The sequence below is a fragment of the Colobus angolensis genome, unplaced genomic scaffold, assembly GCF_000951035.1.
Source record: "Colobus angolensis palliatus isolate OR3802 unplaced genomic scaffold, Cang.pa_1.0 Scaffold63, whole genome shotgun sequence".
Classification (NCBI taxonomy): domain Eukaryota; kingdom Metazoa; phylum Chordata; class Mammalia; order Primates; family Cercopithecidae; genus Colobus; species Colobus angolensis.
The window spans coordinates 7,360,032-7,379,990 of record NW_012119932.1 but is presented as its reverse complement, the minus strand read 5'-3'; the positions used below and the strand labels follow the sequence as shown (position 1 = coordinate 7,379,990).

The 19,959-nt window shown below is 34.7% G+C and overlaps 1 protein-coding gene across 1 annotated transcript in view; it reads left to right on the top strand.

Annotated features, from left to right (window-relative positions):
- MALRD1 (MAM and LDL receptor class A domain containing 1) overlaps window positions 1-19,959 on the top strand; it is a 725,579-nt gene that overhangs the window by 273,166 nt on the left and 432,454 nt on the right. Inside the window, exons 22-23 of the mRNA XM_011963908.1 lie at window positions 394-504; window positions 5,086-5,299. Coding sequence (XP_011819298.1) covers window positions 394-504; window positions 5,086-5,299 — 325 coding nt within the window. The remainder of the gene's footprint in view (window positions 1-393; window positions 505-5,085; window positions 5,300-19,959) is intronic.

The window sequence follows — 19,959 nt, the reverse complement described above, 5'->3', positions numbered from 1 at the left end:
AAGATCATTCTCAAAAGAGTGTTTTAGTAAGCAATTCCATACTTTCTCATTTGACCACAAGAATATTATATAATATATAAAACAGCAATTGTTACTGCCGCCAGATTTTTAAAAAGTTAATGTAGTTGAGTTCCTAATTAAATGGTGCCCAGATACCTTAGGACTTGACTGACAGATATTCATGCTCATCTTTATTGTACAAAGCTTGTGAGGTACCCTAGGGGCACAATGCTGTAGAAAACAAAGATATCTAATAAAAAAAAGTCTTAGCTCTTCTCTCCGGGACTTCATGTTGATATTGCAACTAAAAAGGAATCACTGGAAGAATTCTACATGTTTGCAATTTCTCAAAATAAAATACTTCAATGCCGTTTACCTGATTTATCTCTGCAGGTACTCATTGAGAAAGATAATGTTACTTCTAAATTGTGGGCTCAAACTGGATGGCAAGGTGCACAGTGGAAGAGAGCAGAAGTGTTTTTAGGCATTCGTTCACATACACAGGTGTGTAATCCAGGTAGTTATGGCGTGAGTGAGTTCTGCTGATTTTTTTTTCATCCTCATTTATTTCCTTCCATACTCACAGTCTTCTTGCTCCCCATTCCCTTTTCGATGTGTTCTAAGGATGCGTAGACACGACACTTAACACTCCATGGGGCATTTTACATAAGGAATTGACAACTTCAGAATACTCTAATTTCTTCCAAGTAGATATTTGTACTTCCAGGAATATTTAATTTGAATAGCAACCTTCCTTCACTCCCCAACCAGCCTCACACATATAAAGCATGTTTCCCTCTGTTTTGCAAATATATTCTCAGAGCTTGTACAGCAATTAATTCTTTCAAACCCAATTTAAAAGACAGTCTTTGGAAAACATATTATATTGTTAAACCTTATTATAGGCAATAGATTCACCTAATTTAAAAATATTTTTGGGAGGCACAATATTGTGTAATGCTCTACTTGTCTTCATGGAATTTGTGATAATAGTAAGAGGATCAGACCTATACATATTAATAACTAAAGAAAAGTACTAGTACGCAGATGAAAATGTTTAAATTGAAAATAAGCATGTGCTGAAATGTTTGGCACAAAGCATATTTCTTATGGATTACCAAGAAAGCAAGGCCTCCATTGGCTGTTGTTTTATCGGGAATTTGCTTAGAAAATGAGGCTTAGCTCTGAAGATTTGTTAAAATTTGAATAGGCAGAGTGAGAACACAGAGCCATTTATGTACAGCATTTTCTTCTTAGTCTTAACTGCCTGGGTCTTAATTCCATGAATTTAGAGCCGTTTATCTCCAGATAGGATAAAATTCTTGTTGAATATTGCATTTTCACTCTTCCCTGTGCAGCTGGGGTAGTCAAGTTGGCTGTGAATGTTCAGATAAATACATCTACAACCATGTGCTTTCTCTGATAGATCAGCTCCTCCCAACTCCAATGGGAGTATACAGGCTTCCATTGTATAAAAGCATTGGTAAGTATTACAGCCAGTTTCTTGGAATGATAGGTGTAGTAAATCCTATGTATCTTTTGCCTCTCTCTGGAATCCAGTTTTCTTATGAATCACTTGTAGATAATTTAGGATATGTATAAAAAGGAAGTTCAGCTTGAAGCAGTGAAGACTGAATAGCAATTTCATAGCCTTGCACAATATGAAAGTTTTATTAGAGGGATCCCAACTGTTCGCCTCTCAGGTCTTTAAACTGAGGCGAGAAGAAATCTCATCAAGAACATGTAGAAGGTTCTACTCTGCCACACTTGGGCTTCCACCCCAGGTGATGAAGTCTTAACTAGTTCTGTGCATGTAAAATATTTGTATAGTAAAACCGTGTTTGAAGTAATATTAAGGGGAATTTCAGCACATACAATCAATTATTAATTTAGCCATTCTGAATTTCTAATTTTTCACATATTGAGATTAAAGAGAAATATAGCCCTGATTTTTTGACTCTTAAAACTAAATACTAATGACTTGTGAATATTTGCTGTTTTATGTGTGATTTCTTCCATAAAATATTATTGAGCACTTACTACATGCAAAGCACATTGCTATGCACCATACACGAGAGAGACAGTGGTGAGTTAGGCACACTCTTCACAATTCTGCCATTTCTTACAAGATTGTTCTCTTTAGTCTCACAAAGATGAGTGCCTCTAGCCCTTGAGGAAACATATAAAATATTTTTAGATATGGTATGCTGAACATCTCCGGGAAGTTTGTATAATTTTATTTGGGAACCCCCCAAATTAAAACAAAATATTATAATTTTTATTATTAGAGCAATCATGTATGTAGCACTTACCGAGTGCTACATACTGTTATATGAATTTTTAAAATATTTACTCATCTTGCTTTCACAATAACCTTGCAAGTTACATAGTATTATTATCTCCATATTATAAATTAGAATACAAATATACAAGAAAAAAACAAACAACCCCATCAAAAAGTGGGCAAAGGATATGAACAGACATTTCTCAAAAGAAGACATTCATACAGCCAACAGACACATGAAAAAATGCTCATCATCACTCGCCATCAGAGAAATGCAAATCAAAACCACAATGAGATACCATCTCACACCAGTTAGAATGGCCATCATTAAAAAATCAGGAAACAACAAGTGTTGGAGAGGATGTGGAGAAATAGGAACACTTTTACACTGTTGGTGGGATTGTAAACTAGTTCAACCATTATGGAAAACAGTATGGCGATTCCTCAAGGATCTAGAACTAGATATACCGTATGACCCAGCCATCCCACTACTGGGTATATACCCAAAGGATTATAAATTATTCTACTACAAAGACACATGCACACGTATGTTTATTGCGGCACTATTCACAATAGCAAAGACTTGGAATCAACCCAAATGTCCATCTGTGACAGTCTGGATTAAGAAAATGTGGCACATATACACCATGGAATACTATGCAGTCATAAAAAAGGATGAGTTTGCGTCCTTTGTAGGGACATGGATGCAGCTGGAAACCATCATTCTTAGCAAACTATCACAAGAAGAGAAAACCAAACACCGCATGTTCTCACTCATAGGTGGGAACTGAACAATGAGATCACTTGGACTCGGGAAGGGGAACATCACACACTGGGCTTATCATGGGGAGGGGGGAGGGGGGAGGGATTGCACTGGGGAGTTATACCTGATATAAATGATGAATTGATGGGTGCTGACGAGTTGATGGGCGCAGCACACCAACATGGCACAAGTATACATATGTAACAAACCTGCACGTTATGCACATGTACCCTAGAACTTAAAGTATAATTAAAAAAAAAAAAAAATAGAATACAGAAATACCCAGATGTTAGGTCTTCTGTTCTAGTTATGTAACTACGAGTGGCAGAGGCTGACTGTAGACACGGTCAGGCCTTCCACCAGTCCACAGTGCAACTGCCATGATACATTGTCTACCAAATTTTACAAAAATAATTAACCCTGACTTTATTCTGTCTGGAAAAAAAAAGATACATTGTAGTTTCTCTCTTTTTTAAGAACAGTTAATCACATTCAGTGTTAAAGTCTAGGGAATCCCAGCCAACACTGTGTGAAACGTTGAGATGTAAGTGATGATTTGATTATTTGAACAAGGGAAGCAACTGAGATTGGACCTATATGACAGAAGATAAGCAAATTAATAGTGCAACACTCATTGCATTATCTGATTTCTTATTCACAGAGCATTACAGCATGTATTGAAATTTTAGATTATCTAGATAATAGAGTATCTTTTTTATTTTGCATATCAATATTTTTCCATGGCTCGATTTCCCTTTTAAGAAAATCGTAGTCCTTATTATACTTTTTGGTTTCATCTCTTTTTAATCACTTTCAAGCTCTTCATCTATTTTACTAATTTATTTTTTTTCTTTCCAAGCTCACCTACTATGAAGAGCAGTCTATTCCTTTTATGTAAATTCACTATACGAACACAGTTATATTTTTCTTTTGATAATGTGAGAGGCATGATTTCAATTATTCCATCTTCTTATGTTAAGAGGGTAACACCTAGGTTCACACAACAGTATAAAGACCTATCACATCTGAAGGGAAAAAAACTATAATTATTTATTTTAAGAAAAATAATCCAGAATTGGTCAAAAGACATTTCTAAATATGGTAACAGTATTTTGTACAACATCACTAAAGTAAAACTGACCTTGTTAACTCACCTCTAATTGTTCTAAATTTATTTTGAAATATCTGAATATTTCTTATGTTAACATATACATACTTAGCTTGTAGAAAAACTTAATAAAAAGACTGAATTAATTTCACTGAAATATCCTAAACTACAGAATATGTGATGTTTTATGTAGTTATGAAACAGCGTTCATTTTTATTTCAAGCAATGGTATTGTTAACAAATTGATGATGGAATTTGTAAAACCATTAATGATTCCTGTTGCTATTCTTCATTCTTCCTGATTCTGCTGAAGTCCACATATGTGGGAGATCGTTGTCAAACAATAGGACATGTGAAGATTGTGTTCATCACATATATGAATCAAAAGTAAATCAAAGTCATTTCAATTCCAAAGATGTGTCCAATTAAAAAAAAAAACTCATGGTATTGAAGACTTATCTTTTAGCTTTCAAATAGTAGGAATGGAGAGATCTGAGGAATGACAAGAATTGAGCAAAATAAGAAATCTACTTGTATCTTTTCACTCTTGGTACTTTATGTCATCCGATCGACCTATTGCTTTCCTGTGCAGCAATACTCTGAAACAGGAGTAGGTCTTGTTTGACATCTGAGAGCTGGCAAAGGTAGTAGAGAGCTGGCAAAGGATCGGTGTCTCCTGCCAATTTTCTAGACCTATCTCCTAAAAATCTAGACATGAGCCAGTGGTCTTGCCACTCCCACATTCTTAGGTGTTGAGGATGACCTAGGTCTTAAATGGTCCTTAAATTTCCTGGGTCATTTTCAACATAGGGACATTAAAAAAACAAGGCAAAAAGTTTCAAGCTTGATGTGCTTGATAAATAGTGTTTGCCCAGGTTTTGAACTTCTTGATTGACAGTGTAACTGTAACTGGCTTTTTTTTTTTTTTAGATTGTCTTCAGAGCCAAACGTGGTATCAGTTACATAGGAGATGTAGCAGTGGATGATATTTCCTTCCAAGATTGCTCCCCTTTGCTTAACCCAGAGAGAAAGTGTACTGCTCACGAATTCATGTGTGCTAATAAGCACTGCATTGCAAAGGACAAGCTTTGTGATTTTGTGAATGATTGTGCTGATAATTCAGATGAGACTACTTACATTTGTCGTAAGTAAAAGGGTTCTGTTTTCTTACTTTTACCTTCAACTCCCACAGCCTTACTCAATATGCTGCGTTTATTGTTGAAACATGCAGAGTGTGTGTATCTCAACACCGGGGGAAGGTAAGGTGATTTAACTTGATACTTTCCTTCCTTTCTCTGAATAATTTATTTATAATCATAATTCATTTAAAACCAATTGATGGCTCTCTGTGTGTGTGTGTATGTGTGCATTAAATTGGAGATAAATTGCAAAACAGATGTCTTCAAAGAAAAACAGAATGGAAACAAGTACTTTTCATGTGAAAGTTTTTTTTTTTTTTCTTTTTGTGAGACGGAGTCTCACTCTGTTGCCAGGATGGAGTGCAGTGGCACGATATCAGTTCACTACAACCTCTGCCTCCCGAGTTCAAGTGATTCTCCTGCCTTAGCCTCCTGATTAGTTGGGACTACAGGCACGCACCACCATGCCCAGCTATTTTTTGTATTTTTAGTAGAGTTCGGGTTTCACCATGTTGGCCAGGATGGTCTTGATCTCTTGACCTCACGGTCTGCCTGCCTTGGCTTCCCAAAGTGCTGGGATTACAGGCATGAGTCACTGAGCCCGGCCTGAAGTACATTTTTTTTTTTTTTTTAAATTACAGGCAAAATTTTCATTAAAGACAATTCATACAGGGCTGGTGAGCCTACAGACTCTGATGCATTTCAGAGGATTGTCATTTCTCTGTGTATATTGTCAGATGTGATAGGTTGTTAAAAAAAAAAAAAATCAACACCCTGATAAATACCTGTATGTAAAATAGACATAGTGATCTCTCAAGGAGATACATATCAGCTGGGTGATACGGTTGAAAGAGATCAGCTCATAATGAACATCATATATTAAAATATCCTTAGCTAAATGGGCCGTATGTACTCATTCTGCTAGGCCTGTAAAATTGTGCAACATAGTCCAATTGTGGCTTCGTTTAACTGCAAATGAGGTGAATATAAATTGTCAAAATGAAGGTTGACAAATTATGTCACCATTACCTTTAATAATTTCTGAACTAGAATATTGCAGTTTGATATTATTTGCTTCTTGGAACCAAAACTGAAATATCATGAACAACTTCAGCTCACATATACATAGAACTTTTAATGTTCAAAGCCTTTTTTATTTATTAATCTTCATTTGAACTTCAGAAGCCTTGAGAATTAGGTGGGAAAGATATTATTAGTACAGTCAGCAGATGAAGCTGTCAACAAGAGTGGCTTAGGTTTTGTCAAAATTCATAAAACTTGTACTGATAGAGTTGGTCCTAGAACAGAAGTATTTTTTAATTATTATTATACTTTAAGTTCTGAGACACACATGCAGAACGTGCAGGTTTGTTACATAGGTTTACACATGCCATGGTTGTTTGCTGCACCCATCAACATTAGGTATGTCTCCTAATGCTATCCCTCCCCTAGCCCTCTAGCCGCTGACAGGCCCTGGTGTGTGATGTTCCCCTCCCTGTGTCCATGTGTTCTCATTAGAACTCAGGTATTTTGATTTATGAGCCAATGTTTTGCCCAAGCTACCATACCACTTCTTTTTAAAAAAATTATTTCAACTTTTATTTTAGAATCAGCAATACATGTGCAGGTTTCTTGTATAGTGTGATGGTGAAATTTGGGGTATAATTAGTCTTGTCAGCCAGATAGTGAGCATAGGACACAATAGATTTTTAGCTCTTTCCTCCTCTCTCCGTCCCCACTCTAGTAGTCCCCAGTGCTTATTGCTCCCATGTGTATGTCCACATTTACCCAGTGTCGAGCATCCACTTATAAGTGAGAATATGCAGTGTTTGGTTTTCTGTTCCTGCGTTAATTCACTTAGAATTATGGCCTCCACCTGCATCCATGTTAGTGCAAAGGACTTGATTTCATTCTTTTTTTTATGACTGTGTAGTATTCCATGGTGTATATGTAACAGATTTTCTTTATTCAATCCACCACTGATGGGCACCTGGATTGATTCCATGTTTTTGGTATTGTGATTCGTCCTGCAATGAACATAGGAATGCATGTATCTTTTTGGGAGACAGATTTATTTTCCTTTGGTTATATACCCAATAATGACATTGCTGGGTCAAATGGTAATTCTGCTTTGAGTTCTTTCAGAGTCTTCAAACTCCCTTCCACAGTGGCTGAACTAATTTACATTCCCACCAGCAGTGGGAGCTTTACCTTTTCTTGGTAACCTCACCAACATCTGTTATTTTTTGACTTTTTAATAATGGCCATTTTGACTAATGTAAGATGGTATCTCACTGTGGTTTTGATTTGCATTTCTCTGATGATTAATGATACAGAGCATTTCTTTCATATGTTTGTTGGCTGCTTGTTTGTCTTCTTTTAGAAAAGTGTCTGTTGATGTCCTTTGCCCGCTTTTTAATGGGGTTGTTTTTGCTTGTTGAATTGACTAAATTCTTTATGGATTCATGAAGTGTGACCTTTGTTGTATGCATAGTCTGTGACTATTTTCTCCTGTTTTGTAGGTTTTCTGTTTACTCTGTTGAGAGGTTTTTTGTTGTTATTGTTTGTTTGTTTTTTCTCTGCAGAACTCGTTAGTTTAATTAGATCCCACTTGTCAATTTTTGGTTTCATTTCAATTGCTTTTGATGATTTAGTCATAAATTCCTTGCCAAGGCTGTTGTGAAAAATTCAGTTTCCTTGGTTTTCTTCTAGAATTTCTATAGTTTTAGCTCTTGCCTTTTAAGTCTTTAATCCGTCCTGAGTTTATATTTATGTATGATAAAAGGTAGAGTTCCAGCTTCATTCTCCTGCATATGCCCTACCACTTTTGCGTATAACTGAATCTTAAAAAAAAAAAACTTAATGTTTTTACCACAAAGAGATGACAATTGTTTGAGATATGATAAGTGTTACTTTGATTTGATCAGTACTATAATATATACATATATTAAAACATTACACTGTACCCCATAAATATGACAATGACTGTATCGGTTGAAAACAAAACATATTCTCTATAGACATAGATGGCCTTTTAAAATCACATGACTATATATTCCTTCAGTTTTGGATTATTTATTATATACATTATTATATGAATAAGGAAAAATGCTACTCTGGAATTCTGTATTTGTTTATCTTGACCTTATGTATATTTTCTGCTATTGTTTTAGTTATTTCTATATCAAATGCTTGTACATTTTCTTCATTGTCATTTTCACTTAAATATCACACAAACATATAAGGTTAACAATTAGAGCACATATAATGCTTTTGAATTTTATTTGTAAAGTCACCAGTGTATCTCTTTCCTAGAGATATAGTTTAGCGTAATTTTTCAGAATTCAAAGTATCATTTTATTTCTGGCTAAATATTTTGTGAGCTCTTTGTATTTAAGCTCTAAAGTTGTGCATATTTCTAGGAATTTCTCTCTGTATTAGGGAAAGTATGCTGATTTACCACGGGAATCAGAAACATATTAAAAATGTACTGTCTTGGTAGTTCTTCTGTTTCAAACCTAAAGGCCAAAGTAATCATGAGCCTTTGGAGGATAAGCTGTACCAGAAGGTGCTTTTTGGTGAATGATTGCAAAATCTCTTGTTCTTTTTTTTTAGATTTGAGTGGGCATACTCATACCAGTAATATTAGAGCAGGAAAGCTGAATTAGTTCCAAATAATGCACAGGAATAAAACTTTTTCAGCTGCTGGTACAAACAAAGAAATTAGAGTAAACCTGATTTTGGCATTGGTTGCCATTACATGAGAATTATCTCTTTTAACATAGCATTGCTAATTTTTTTTTGAAGTTCAACTGTGTTTCCAGTCTACTGGTCTTAAATGTTTTGTTTTAGTTATAAAGTGGCTGGAATCTGCCATATGAATTATGAGTGGTATTATTATATTTATATGCTATAAACTTTGATGCCCTAATTAGACCCAGAAGAAGAGAAAGACAAAATTAAAAGAATCTCCATAGCAACTGATTTCAAAAGTTTGGCTGACAACCAACCATGTATTTGGGTTTAAATTCCACAGTCTCCTTTCTTTGTTTTGTTTTGTTTTGAGAATTCTAAGTAAAGCTTGAACACATATCACAACTCTAAGAAGGCTTTGAAAATCTGATTAGGTAGAAATATACCATCTAGGAAGAGCAGAAAGAATGAAAGAAATCAACTCTTTTTAAAGATATAAGGCGTTTCATGGAGAAAAAAATATTTTTTATTACTACAATTAAAGTTCTGGGGTACATGTGTAGAACATGCAGGTTTTGTTACATAGATATACACATGCCATGGTGATTTGCTGCACCCATCAACCTGTCATCTACATTAGGTATTTCTCCTAATGCTATCCCTCCCCTAGCCCCCCACCCCCCAATAATAGACAAACAGAGAGCCAAATCATGAGTGAACTCCCATTCACAATTGCTACAAAGAGAATAAAATACCTAGAAATCCTTTGTAATATAAACGTGTACATCCTGCTTTAATTATCTGTAGATCAATGTAGACTTTAAAAGCAAAATCTATAAAAAAAGTAATTTTAAAAAATAATCTGAATAACACTTCTGTAATACAGGATGTAGTCAAAGTGGTTTGTGTATCTAGGAACTCTAAAATCTTATTTGAATATAATCATGCCATTGATACAGAGACTTCTTTCAGAAACAACCATTTTATTAGTTTCCAAATACATTCTAATTAGCTTATTTACTGATGAATCACAATTCAGAGTACTTCAGGCATTCTCAAAATATTTTAATTTTGTGCTATGGTAAGGATGCAATAGAGTTGACCAGCATAGTCAGTGATCTATACCTAATGAGCATATGTAACGCAATTTACCAGGTTCAGATATATATGATTTGCAAGCACACACAGAACATTTAGCAAGGAACAAAAAAGGGTTATAATTTTAAATGATATATTTTTAATTATATAATTTTAAATGATAAGGCAATGTCTAGGAAACTCCCATTGTTTAGGAGAAAGACACTTTAAATAGCCCATGTCCCCCTCCTAAATCACATTAAATTAAAAAATGTTTTGAAACAGAAATAACAACAATATTGCATGACATAAACTATGGGCATTTGCTAAGCCAGTAGATAGAGAAAAATATATATAATATAAAAAATAAATTATATTAGAAACCAATTAGGTAATAGCACAAATGAATGAAATAGAACACAAATCTAAGATGGAGGACTTCAGAAGACCAATAAAATTTTCAAAACCCTGCTAAGAATAAAGAAAAATAAGGACAAAACTGTTTAATTAATATATATTTATTGGGCAGTTGCTATATGGCAAGCGATGTTTGAGATACCTAGTATATACATCATTAAATGAAACAAAAAAAATCATGTTCTTCTTGAGCATGTACTTTTGCGTTAAACAGAAAATATATATTTTGTGTGTGTATATATTATACAAAATATATGTGTTTATTTGTATATATATAATACACAAACTTACACTTATGTGTATGTAAGTAAACTTTCATACTTACATATGTGTATATAAACGTGTATTTGTACATGCTTACATATGTGTATATGTGTTTATGCACATGCTTACATATGTGTATATAAGTAAGTTACACAGCTTGTTAAGTAATAAGTACATACTTACATATGTGTATGTAAAATTACACAGCTCATTACGAGGTGATCAGTACTGTGATAAAAAGGTAAAACATAAGAAATCATAAGATGGAAGGATGGCAAATTAAAATATTAAGTATCATGGTAAGGACAGGCCTAGATGAGAAGGTATTCAAGCAAATTTTTGAAGGAGGTCTGGGACCTGCTGCTTTCCTTTTTAAGCTTTTTAATTATAGCCATCCTAGGGAGTATGAAGTGTAATCTCATGGTGGTTTTGATTTGCATTTCCCTAATGATGAATGATGTTGAACATCTTAAATGATCTTATTGGCCATTTATGTATCTTTTTTGGAGAAATGTCTATTTTGCCCATTTTTTTTCACAGAATTATCTTTTGTTGAGTTATAGGAGTTCTTTAGAATTCTGAATCTTAAATCATTATCAAATATGCAATTTGCAAATATTCATTATCATTTTGTAGGTTGTCTTTTTTCATATTTATTTTTAATGCCTTTAGGTTTATAGCAATTTTAGGTTTACAACAAACTGAGTAGAAAGTACAGTTATCACCTGGGTGCGGTGGCTCACGCCTGTAATCCTAGCACTTTGGGAGGCCAAGGCGGGCGGATCATGAGGTCAGGAGATCAAGACCATCCTGGCTAACATAGTGAAACCCCGTCTCTTCTAAAAATACAGAAAATTAGCTAGGCATGGTGGCACGCACTTGTAGTCCCAGCTACTCAGGAGGCTGAGGCAGGGGAATTGTTTGAACCCAGGAGTGGAGGTTGCAGTGAGCTGAGATCGTGCCACCGCACTCCAGTCTGGTGACAGAGCAAGATTCTGTCAAAAAAAAAAAAAAAAAAGATGAGAAGGAAGGGAGGGAGGGAAAGAAAGAAAATATACCCCTTATTTCCATATACCCACAGCCTTCCCCATACAAGAGTGGTACATTTTCTACAATCGATAAACCTACAATGACACATCATTAACACTCAAACTCCATAGTTTACATTAGGTCTCACTCTTGGTGCTGTACATTCTGTGGGTTATAACAAATGTATGATAACATGTATCGACTATCATAGTATCCTACAAAGTCGTTTCATTGCCCTAAAAATCGTCTCTGCTCCGGCTGTTCATTCCTCTCCACCCTTACACAGCTGGCAACTGATTTTGATCCTGTCTGCATAGTTTTGTCTTTTCCAGAATGTCATGTAGTTGGAATCATAGAGCATGTAGCCTTTTCAAATTTCCTTTTTTCACTTGATAATAGATATGAAAACTCATTGCTTTTTACAGCTGGATAATAGTGTGTTGTCTGAATATGCCACAGTTTATTTGTCCATTCGCTCACTGAGGGGCATCTTGGTTGCTTCCAATTTTGGCAATTATGAATAAAGCTGCTGCAAGCATGCATGTGCAGGTTCTTGTGTGGACATAAGTTTTTAACTCCTTTGGGGAAAGAGCAGGGACCAAGTTTGCGGGGTTATATGGTAAAGTATGTTTAGTTTTGCAAGGAACTGCCAAACTGTTTTCCAAAGTGACTGCACCATTTTGTATTCACAGCATCAGTGAATGGCAATTTCTGTCACTCCATATCTTTGCCAGCACTTGATGTTTCCAGCTTTTTTTAGTTTTTGCCATCTTAATAGGTATTTAGTGGTATGTCACTTTTTAAAATTTGCAATTTCCTGATGACATATGATGTTGAGCTTCGTTTCATTTGCTTACTTGCCATTGTATGTCGTCTTTGATGAGGTATCTGTTTAGATCTTCTGTCCATTAATTAATTAGGTTGTTTGTTTTTGAGTTTTGAGTGTTCTTTGTATGTTTTGGATAATAATTTTTTCTCATATGTGTCTTTCACATATTTTCTCCCAGTTTGTGACTAGTCTTCTACTGGTAATTTGCTTAACGGTGTCTTTCAGAAAGCATCACTTTTAAATTTTAAGAAAGTCCAACTTACCAATTATTTGTTTCATGAATTGTGCCATTTGTGTTGTATTTAAAAGACTATCACTATAGCAAAAGATCATCTAGATCTTCTCAGATGTTATTTGCTAGCATTTTTATAGTTGCGTATTTTATATTCATGTCTATTATCCATTTTGAGTTGATTTTTATGGAGAATATAAACTTATAAACTCTGTGTCTAGATACATTGTTTTACATGTAGATGTTCAGTTTTTCCAGTGCCATTTACTAAAAAGACTCTTCTTTCTCCATTGACTTGCCTTTGTTTTGTTTTGCAAATATCAATTAACCATATTTTTGTTCATCTGTTTCTGGGCTCTGTATTCTGTTTGATTCATCTATTTGTATATTCTTTTGCCAATACCTCATTGTCTTGATTACTGTAACTTTATTGTAAGGCCTGGGGTCAGGTAGTATTAGCCGTCTTCTTTCGTTTTATTTTTACTATTGTCTTGATTATTCTGAATCTTTTGCCTCTCTATGCAAGTCTTAGGATTGTTTGTCAATATCCACAAAATGACTTGCTGGGATTTTATTGGGATCGCATTGTATCTAAAGGTCAAATTGGGAAGAATTGATATCTTGACAACCTTGGGCATTTCTGTTGATGAACATGAATTAACTCTCCATTTATTTAGTTATTCTTTGATATATTTTATCATAGTTTAATAGTTTTCCTCATATACATTTTACATCTGGCAGAGTGCAGTGGCTCACCCCTGTAATGCCAGCATTTTGAGAGGCTGAGGCAGATGGATACACTGAAGTCTAGAGTTTGAGACTAGCCTGGCCAACATGGCGAAACCTCATCTCTATTAGAATTACAAAAAAATAGCTGGGTGTGGTGGCAGGTGCCTGTAATCCCAGCTACTCAGGAGGCTGAGACAGGAGAATCACTTAAACCCAGGAGGCAGAGGTTGTAGTGAGCCAAGATCGTGCCACTGCACTCCATCCTGAGTGACAGAGCGAGACTCCACCTCAGAAAAAAACAAATAAAATAAAAATAAATCTTAAATCTACTTTGTTAGACATATACCTAAGTATTTATTTCTGTGGAGAGAGAGTGCTAATATAAATGTTATCATGTTTTTAATTTCAAATTCCACTTGTTCACTGTTGATATATAGGAAAGCAATTGAGTTTTGTGTATTAATCATGTATCACGCAACCCCTTGTAATTGCTTATTAGTTCCAGAATATTTTTGTCTTTTAGAATTTTATCTAGGTAATTATGCCATATGTGACCAAAGGCAGTTTTATATCTTCCTTCCTAATTTGTGTAACTTTTACTTCCTTTTCTTGTTTTATTGCATGAGTTAGGACTGTCAGTGTGATGTTGAAAAGGAGTTGTGAGAGGGAACATCTTTGTCTTGCTCCTGATATTAGCAAAAATGCGTCTAGCTTTTCACCATTAAATGTAGTTTTAGCTGTAGGTTTTTTTGTAGTTGTTCTTTAAGAAGTTGAGAAAGTTTTTCTCTATTTCTAGTTTGCTGAGAGTTTTTATCATGAATGGGTGTCGGATTTTGTCAGATGCTTTTTCTTCATGTATTGATATGATTATATGATTTTTCGTCTTTAGCTTGTTGATGTGATGGATTACATTATTTGGTTTTCGAATGTTGAGCCAGCCTTACAAACCTGGAACAAATCCCATTTGGCTATGACATGTAGTTACTTTTAGACATCGTTGGATTTGATTTGCTAATATTTTATTGAAGATTTTCAGATTTACGTTCATGAGAGATGTTGCTCTTTAGTTCTTGTTTCTTATAAGCTTTTGTCTGGTTTTTGTATTAGAAGTAATACTGGCTTCATGCAATGAGTGAGAAAATATTCCCACTGCTTCTATCTTCTATAAGAAATTGTGGAGAATCTTCCTACCATTTTTAGGTTGCTGTCTTCTTGATTCAGCATTTGCTTGCTTGTTATAATCTTTTGACTGCTTTCCAGAGTTCTGATAACATTGATTCTGACATTTTCTGCTTGCATTTTGATGCGTCTGTGGCTGAACGGAGCTTAGAGCTGTCTCTTCACCAGTTTGCTGATGTGACTTCTGCTTTTGCAAGAGACTCCCTACCTGCAAAGTCTGCAGTTCATGTTGCTTCTCACCTACTGTAAAATTATTTGTGAGATGTGCCTTTTTCTCTAAATTTAATCACAGTTTTTTTGGATGTCTCAGATTTTTGTAAAACCATAACCAAATAAACCATAAAAAAATCACCTCCCACCATGTCTCTCCCTGACACGTGGGGATTCCAATTTGAGATGAGATTTGGGTGGGGACAAAGAGCCAAACCATTTCATAGTAGATGTATATATTTATGGGGTACGTGAGATGTTTGAATACAGGCATGCAATGTGAAATAAACACGTCATGGAGAATGGGGTGTCCATCTCTTCAGGCATTTATCCTTTGAATTACAAGCAATTCACTTGCACTCTTTACATTATTTTAAAATGTAAAACTAAGATATTACTGATTATGGTCACCCTGATGTGCTATTAAATAGTAGGTCTTATTAATTCTTTCTAACTATATATATATATATGTATAGACACACACACACACACGCATATGTACATATATATACACACAGTTACACAATATATATATCTCTACATATATACTATATGCTAGTATATATGTATACTAGTTATATACTATATATATAACTATGTGTATATATAGTTAGAATGAATTAATAAGACTTACTATTTAATAGCACATCAGGGTGACTCTCTCTCTATATATATATGTATACACACACACACATATATAGTGTACTTGTGTGCGTATATATACACATATACATACATACACACACACACACACACACATACCTAGGAGGATAGTTTTCCTGTCAAAATTCTGAAAAACAGTCTCCAGCTCTACACTTGGTTTGGAATTTATCCCAAGGCCTTGCCTTCATGGTGGAGCCCTGGGTTTGTTCTTTTCTGGAAGATATGTTTTAGCATTCCACTATTTAAATGATCAATTAAAGTTTCTACTTCTGAGGTTTAAAATCTCCAAATTTCTGACGTCTCTCCTTGCCTTCTTAAATGTGTTTACTAGCTTATCAGTTCTTTCCTGAACTTACATTTTTCTTGTGGCATCTTATCAAATACATCGGGTAGTAACCAATTCATGTTTTCAACATTTTGTCCAGAAAGCTCCTCGCACAAATTTGTAATATAATTATATACATATTCAGCTTTCCACAATATCTTGGGCACTAGGTTTATCAAATGTTTTGATGTTACATAACATAAATCTCAATTTTTTCAGTGTCCTGTAGCAATTCCTTTATTGCCTGCCATCCTGGCCATTGCTACAAATTTTAGGTAATTTTTATGTCAGCACTCCATTAAAGTACTGATTTCTGTATAAGTTATCTATATCATGATAATGCTGTGTAACAATCTACAGCAAAATTCATTGTCAATTTAAAAACCATTTCTTATTTTCACCGTGTATGTGGTGAGGTTCTGTGATTTGTTTTCTTAATTTTTAAATTTCCAAATTTTGTAGGTACATAGTATGTGTTCTATTAGTTCATTCTCACACTGCTATAAAGACATATTTGAGACTGGGTAATGTATAAATAAAAGAGGTTTAGCTGACTTACAGTTCCACATGGCTGGGGAGGCCTCAGGAAACTTAAAATCACAGTGGGAAGTGTAGGGGAAGCAAGGAATGCCTTCTGTGGAAGCAGAAGAGAGAGTGAGGGAGTGAGTGCCATACTTTGAAACCATCAGATCTCCTTAGAACTTGCTCACTATCATAAGAACAGCTTGGGGGAAACTGTCCTCATGATCTAATTACCTCACTCCAGGTCCCTCTCTGACACATGGAGATTACGATTTGAGATGACATTTTGATGGGGACAAAGATCCAAACCATTTCATAGTAGGTGTCTATATCTATGGGTTACATAAGATGTTTTGATTCAGGAATGCCATGAAAAATAATCACATCCCAGAGAATGGGATATCCACCCTCTCAAACGTTTATCCTATGTGTTACAATCTATTTACACTCTTTTGCTTATTTTAAAATGTAAAATTAATTTATCATTGACTATCGTCAATTTGATGTGCTATGAAATAGTAGGTCTTATTCATTCTTTCTAACTTTTTTTTTTGTACCCATTAACATCCCCAAAATGTTCTGTGATTTGGGTTGAGCTTAGCAGGGCTTAGTTGTAAGATGTGGGTGGAGTCCATGCCTGAGCCAGCAGCTACCTAAGTCCTGTTCTTTGAGCAGAAAATAGGAGGAAAAGGGCACAAATCCAGACATGAAAGTCAATGTTTATTCTTTGCCTGTGTCATGACCAATATTTCATTGGTCATAAAAAGTCACAAATCTATTTCCAAAATCAATGGGATAGAAAAGTGTACTCTGCCTAGATTGGGAGGATGAGGGGAAAGAACATTTAATAAAAAATCAACCAAACTCTTATACTCAATCACTTAATAGCGGTCTTTCAAAATTATTACAGATATGTTTAAACACAGGTTATTTCCCACTGGATGAAATGTGCCTCAAAATATTATTACTTTTTACGTCATAGCAGAGCAAAATTAAACATTGCTAAAGAATTAAAGTTACTTCTAATCGGATTTTGGTCTAGAGAGCATCAGCATCTTTGCTAGCATTGAGGCCCCATCTGAGACTCACTAAGTCATAAACTTCTTGTTAACAAGTTCCTCAGGTGATTCATATGTGTATTAAAATTTGAAAAGTGTTGCTCTCGATAATACAACAATTTCACAAAGCTTTCTGGTGGAAGAGGGAGCTGTTATTGTACTCTTTAGTTCCTTGTCAACATAAGCAAATATCTGTTGGTTTTAATATTTGATATTAATTTTTTAACCATTAACAATAATTTGTGTTTTGTACATCTTTCTTTCTATATTTTTTACCACTTTCTCTCTGGTTTTATTAATTGAATGGACTGAAATATATTCAAGTCAAGACATAGTTCATATACATGTGTTTGCCTACTAATATAACTTATTGAAGATTTTGAGAAACTTGTAAAAATGAGCATTAATTCAGCAAGTGTTTATTATGATATTTCTGGCATTTTTTGTAGTTTCTTGGAATAATGAAATGAACAATACATATATATATATCCTGCTGTCATGGAGTTTCCATTCTGACTGTTGGTGGTGGGTGGGACACAAAGATCAAAGAAAATAAGTAAAATAACACTATAAATATATGTACACACACACATATATACACATACATGTATATCTGTTTATACACACACACACACACACACACACACACATATTACAGTGATTAGTGGTCCAGCAAAAAGTAAGGAAAAGTAAAGTAAAATGCTTAGGGTGGTGGCTTACAATTTTAAATAGGCACTCATGGAAATTCTCATTGAGAAATTAATATTTGATCAAAGAATGAAAAATGATGAATCAAGCCAAAGGATATGCAATGTAATAGAGGGAATTAAAAAAATCAATGAAATATTTTAAAAGCCAAGAATAATTAAAACACAGCCCCTTTTATGTCATCACTATGTCAATAGCAATGTCCTTTGGGTTCTATAAATGCTTAAGGAGAATTTCACTACCCACTTTATCCCTCAGGATGCTTTTATTTACTTAGTTTTTTGAGTTGATGTGTTTACATCTTGACTGTCCTCTTTTAATTGTTATGGCATATGACTATATAGCATTCTGTAATTTCCAAGAAAACAGATGAATTCTGGGGGAGAAGGGACTATGATTTTAAGGTGTAATTGTTAGTTTTGCAGTGAGGTTATATTACATGTATTATTTATTTATTATAGTAAGGTTGACGTTCCATCTGAAATTTTTTATGTTTTCATAATTAGTGTTCAGTTGTGGCAAAAATGACTTTCACAGTGTACACTGCCTCTGGGCTAGGGAGTACACCACTGTGCATTATCCTGGATACTGAAAACCACTGACCTGGGTAATTAGTTCGTTCTTAGTCAATAACCATTTAAAATCTAAGAAAGCATTTTATAATTAACACTCACATTATTTGACATATTACTACCAGATTTCCTTTTCATTTATTTATATGGTAAACATTAGGCACCCCCAATAGAAGTGGCCCTAAGGCAAAAACGAAGAAAAACAAGATATGGCCTGAATAATTGTGGAGCTTCTTGTATAGTAAAAGAGATACATAAATAAGCATTTGCATTTCTTGAGAGTTAGTGCCAAGTATTTTTGGAGGGGCGAAATGAAGATAATTTGGTCATATATAAATACTAATCCCAACGTGGGTTTTCATAAAAGTAACACACTGCTTTGAAAACATCCAGTGTGTTTTCAGAGTTGTTATTAAGCATGGACTGAGAATAGCTTTTGTTTTCTTTGAGAAATTATGTTGGAAAGTAGGTCAGATATCATGATGTTACTGAGGCAGGCTTTCTGGGAAGGATCCGCTGTCCTGACCTTGAGGAATTCATTAGATCCGGCTGCAGCTGAGTGACGGGAGCTAAGACCACATTCATTGTCTTTCCAAAATTACCAGCAGTGGTCCCTCCTCTTACTATCACAGTGTCTTAAGTGGCAAGTGTTAGGATAATATTTTCCAGATTATAAAACCAGGTTGTCGACGGAGAAGAAAAAATTATATGTGAAGGACCTCTCTGAATCACTCATGAGATAATCCATATTTTCCAAATGTTTGATATATAATGTGCCTTATGATTTTCAAAAGGTTGATGCACATAGGGCTTTTCTAAATTATTTATCCTCAGAACTGCCTTTTTCTTTGTAGGAACACAAATATGCCTTGTAGTACAGTCATTCTGTATATCACAATGTGAAAATATTTGTTTAATGTATTTATGATTATTACTTCACAGAATAACAAAATACACTGAAACCACTCTATCATAAATTCCTAATGATAATCAGCAATTGATATTAATATTTTAGCCTTTAATTTTGAAATATTTATGAATTCATAGAAAGTTCAAAGAGAGGCTGGGTGCGGTGGCTCATGCCTGTAATCCCAGCACTTTGGGAGGCCGAGGCGGGCAGATCACGAGGTCAGGAGATCGAGACCATCCTGGCTAACA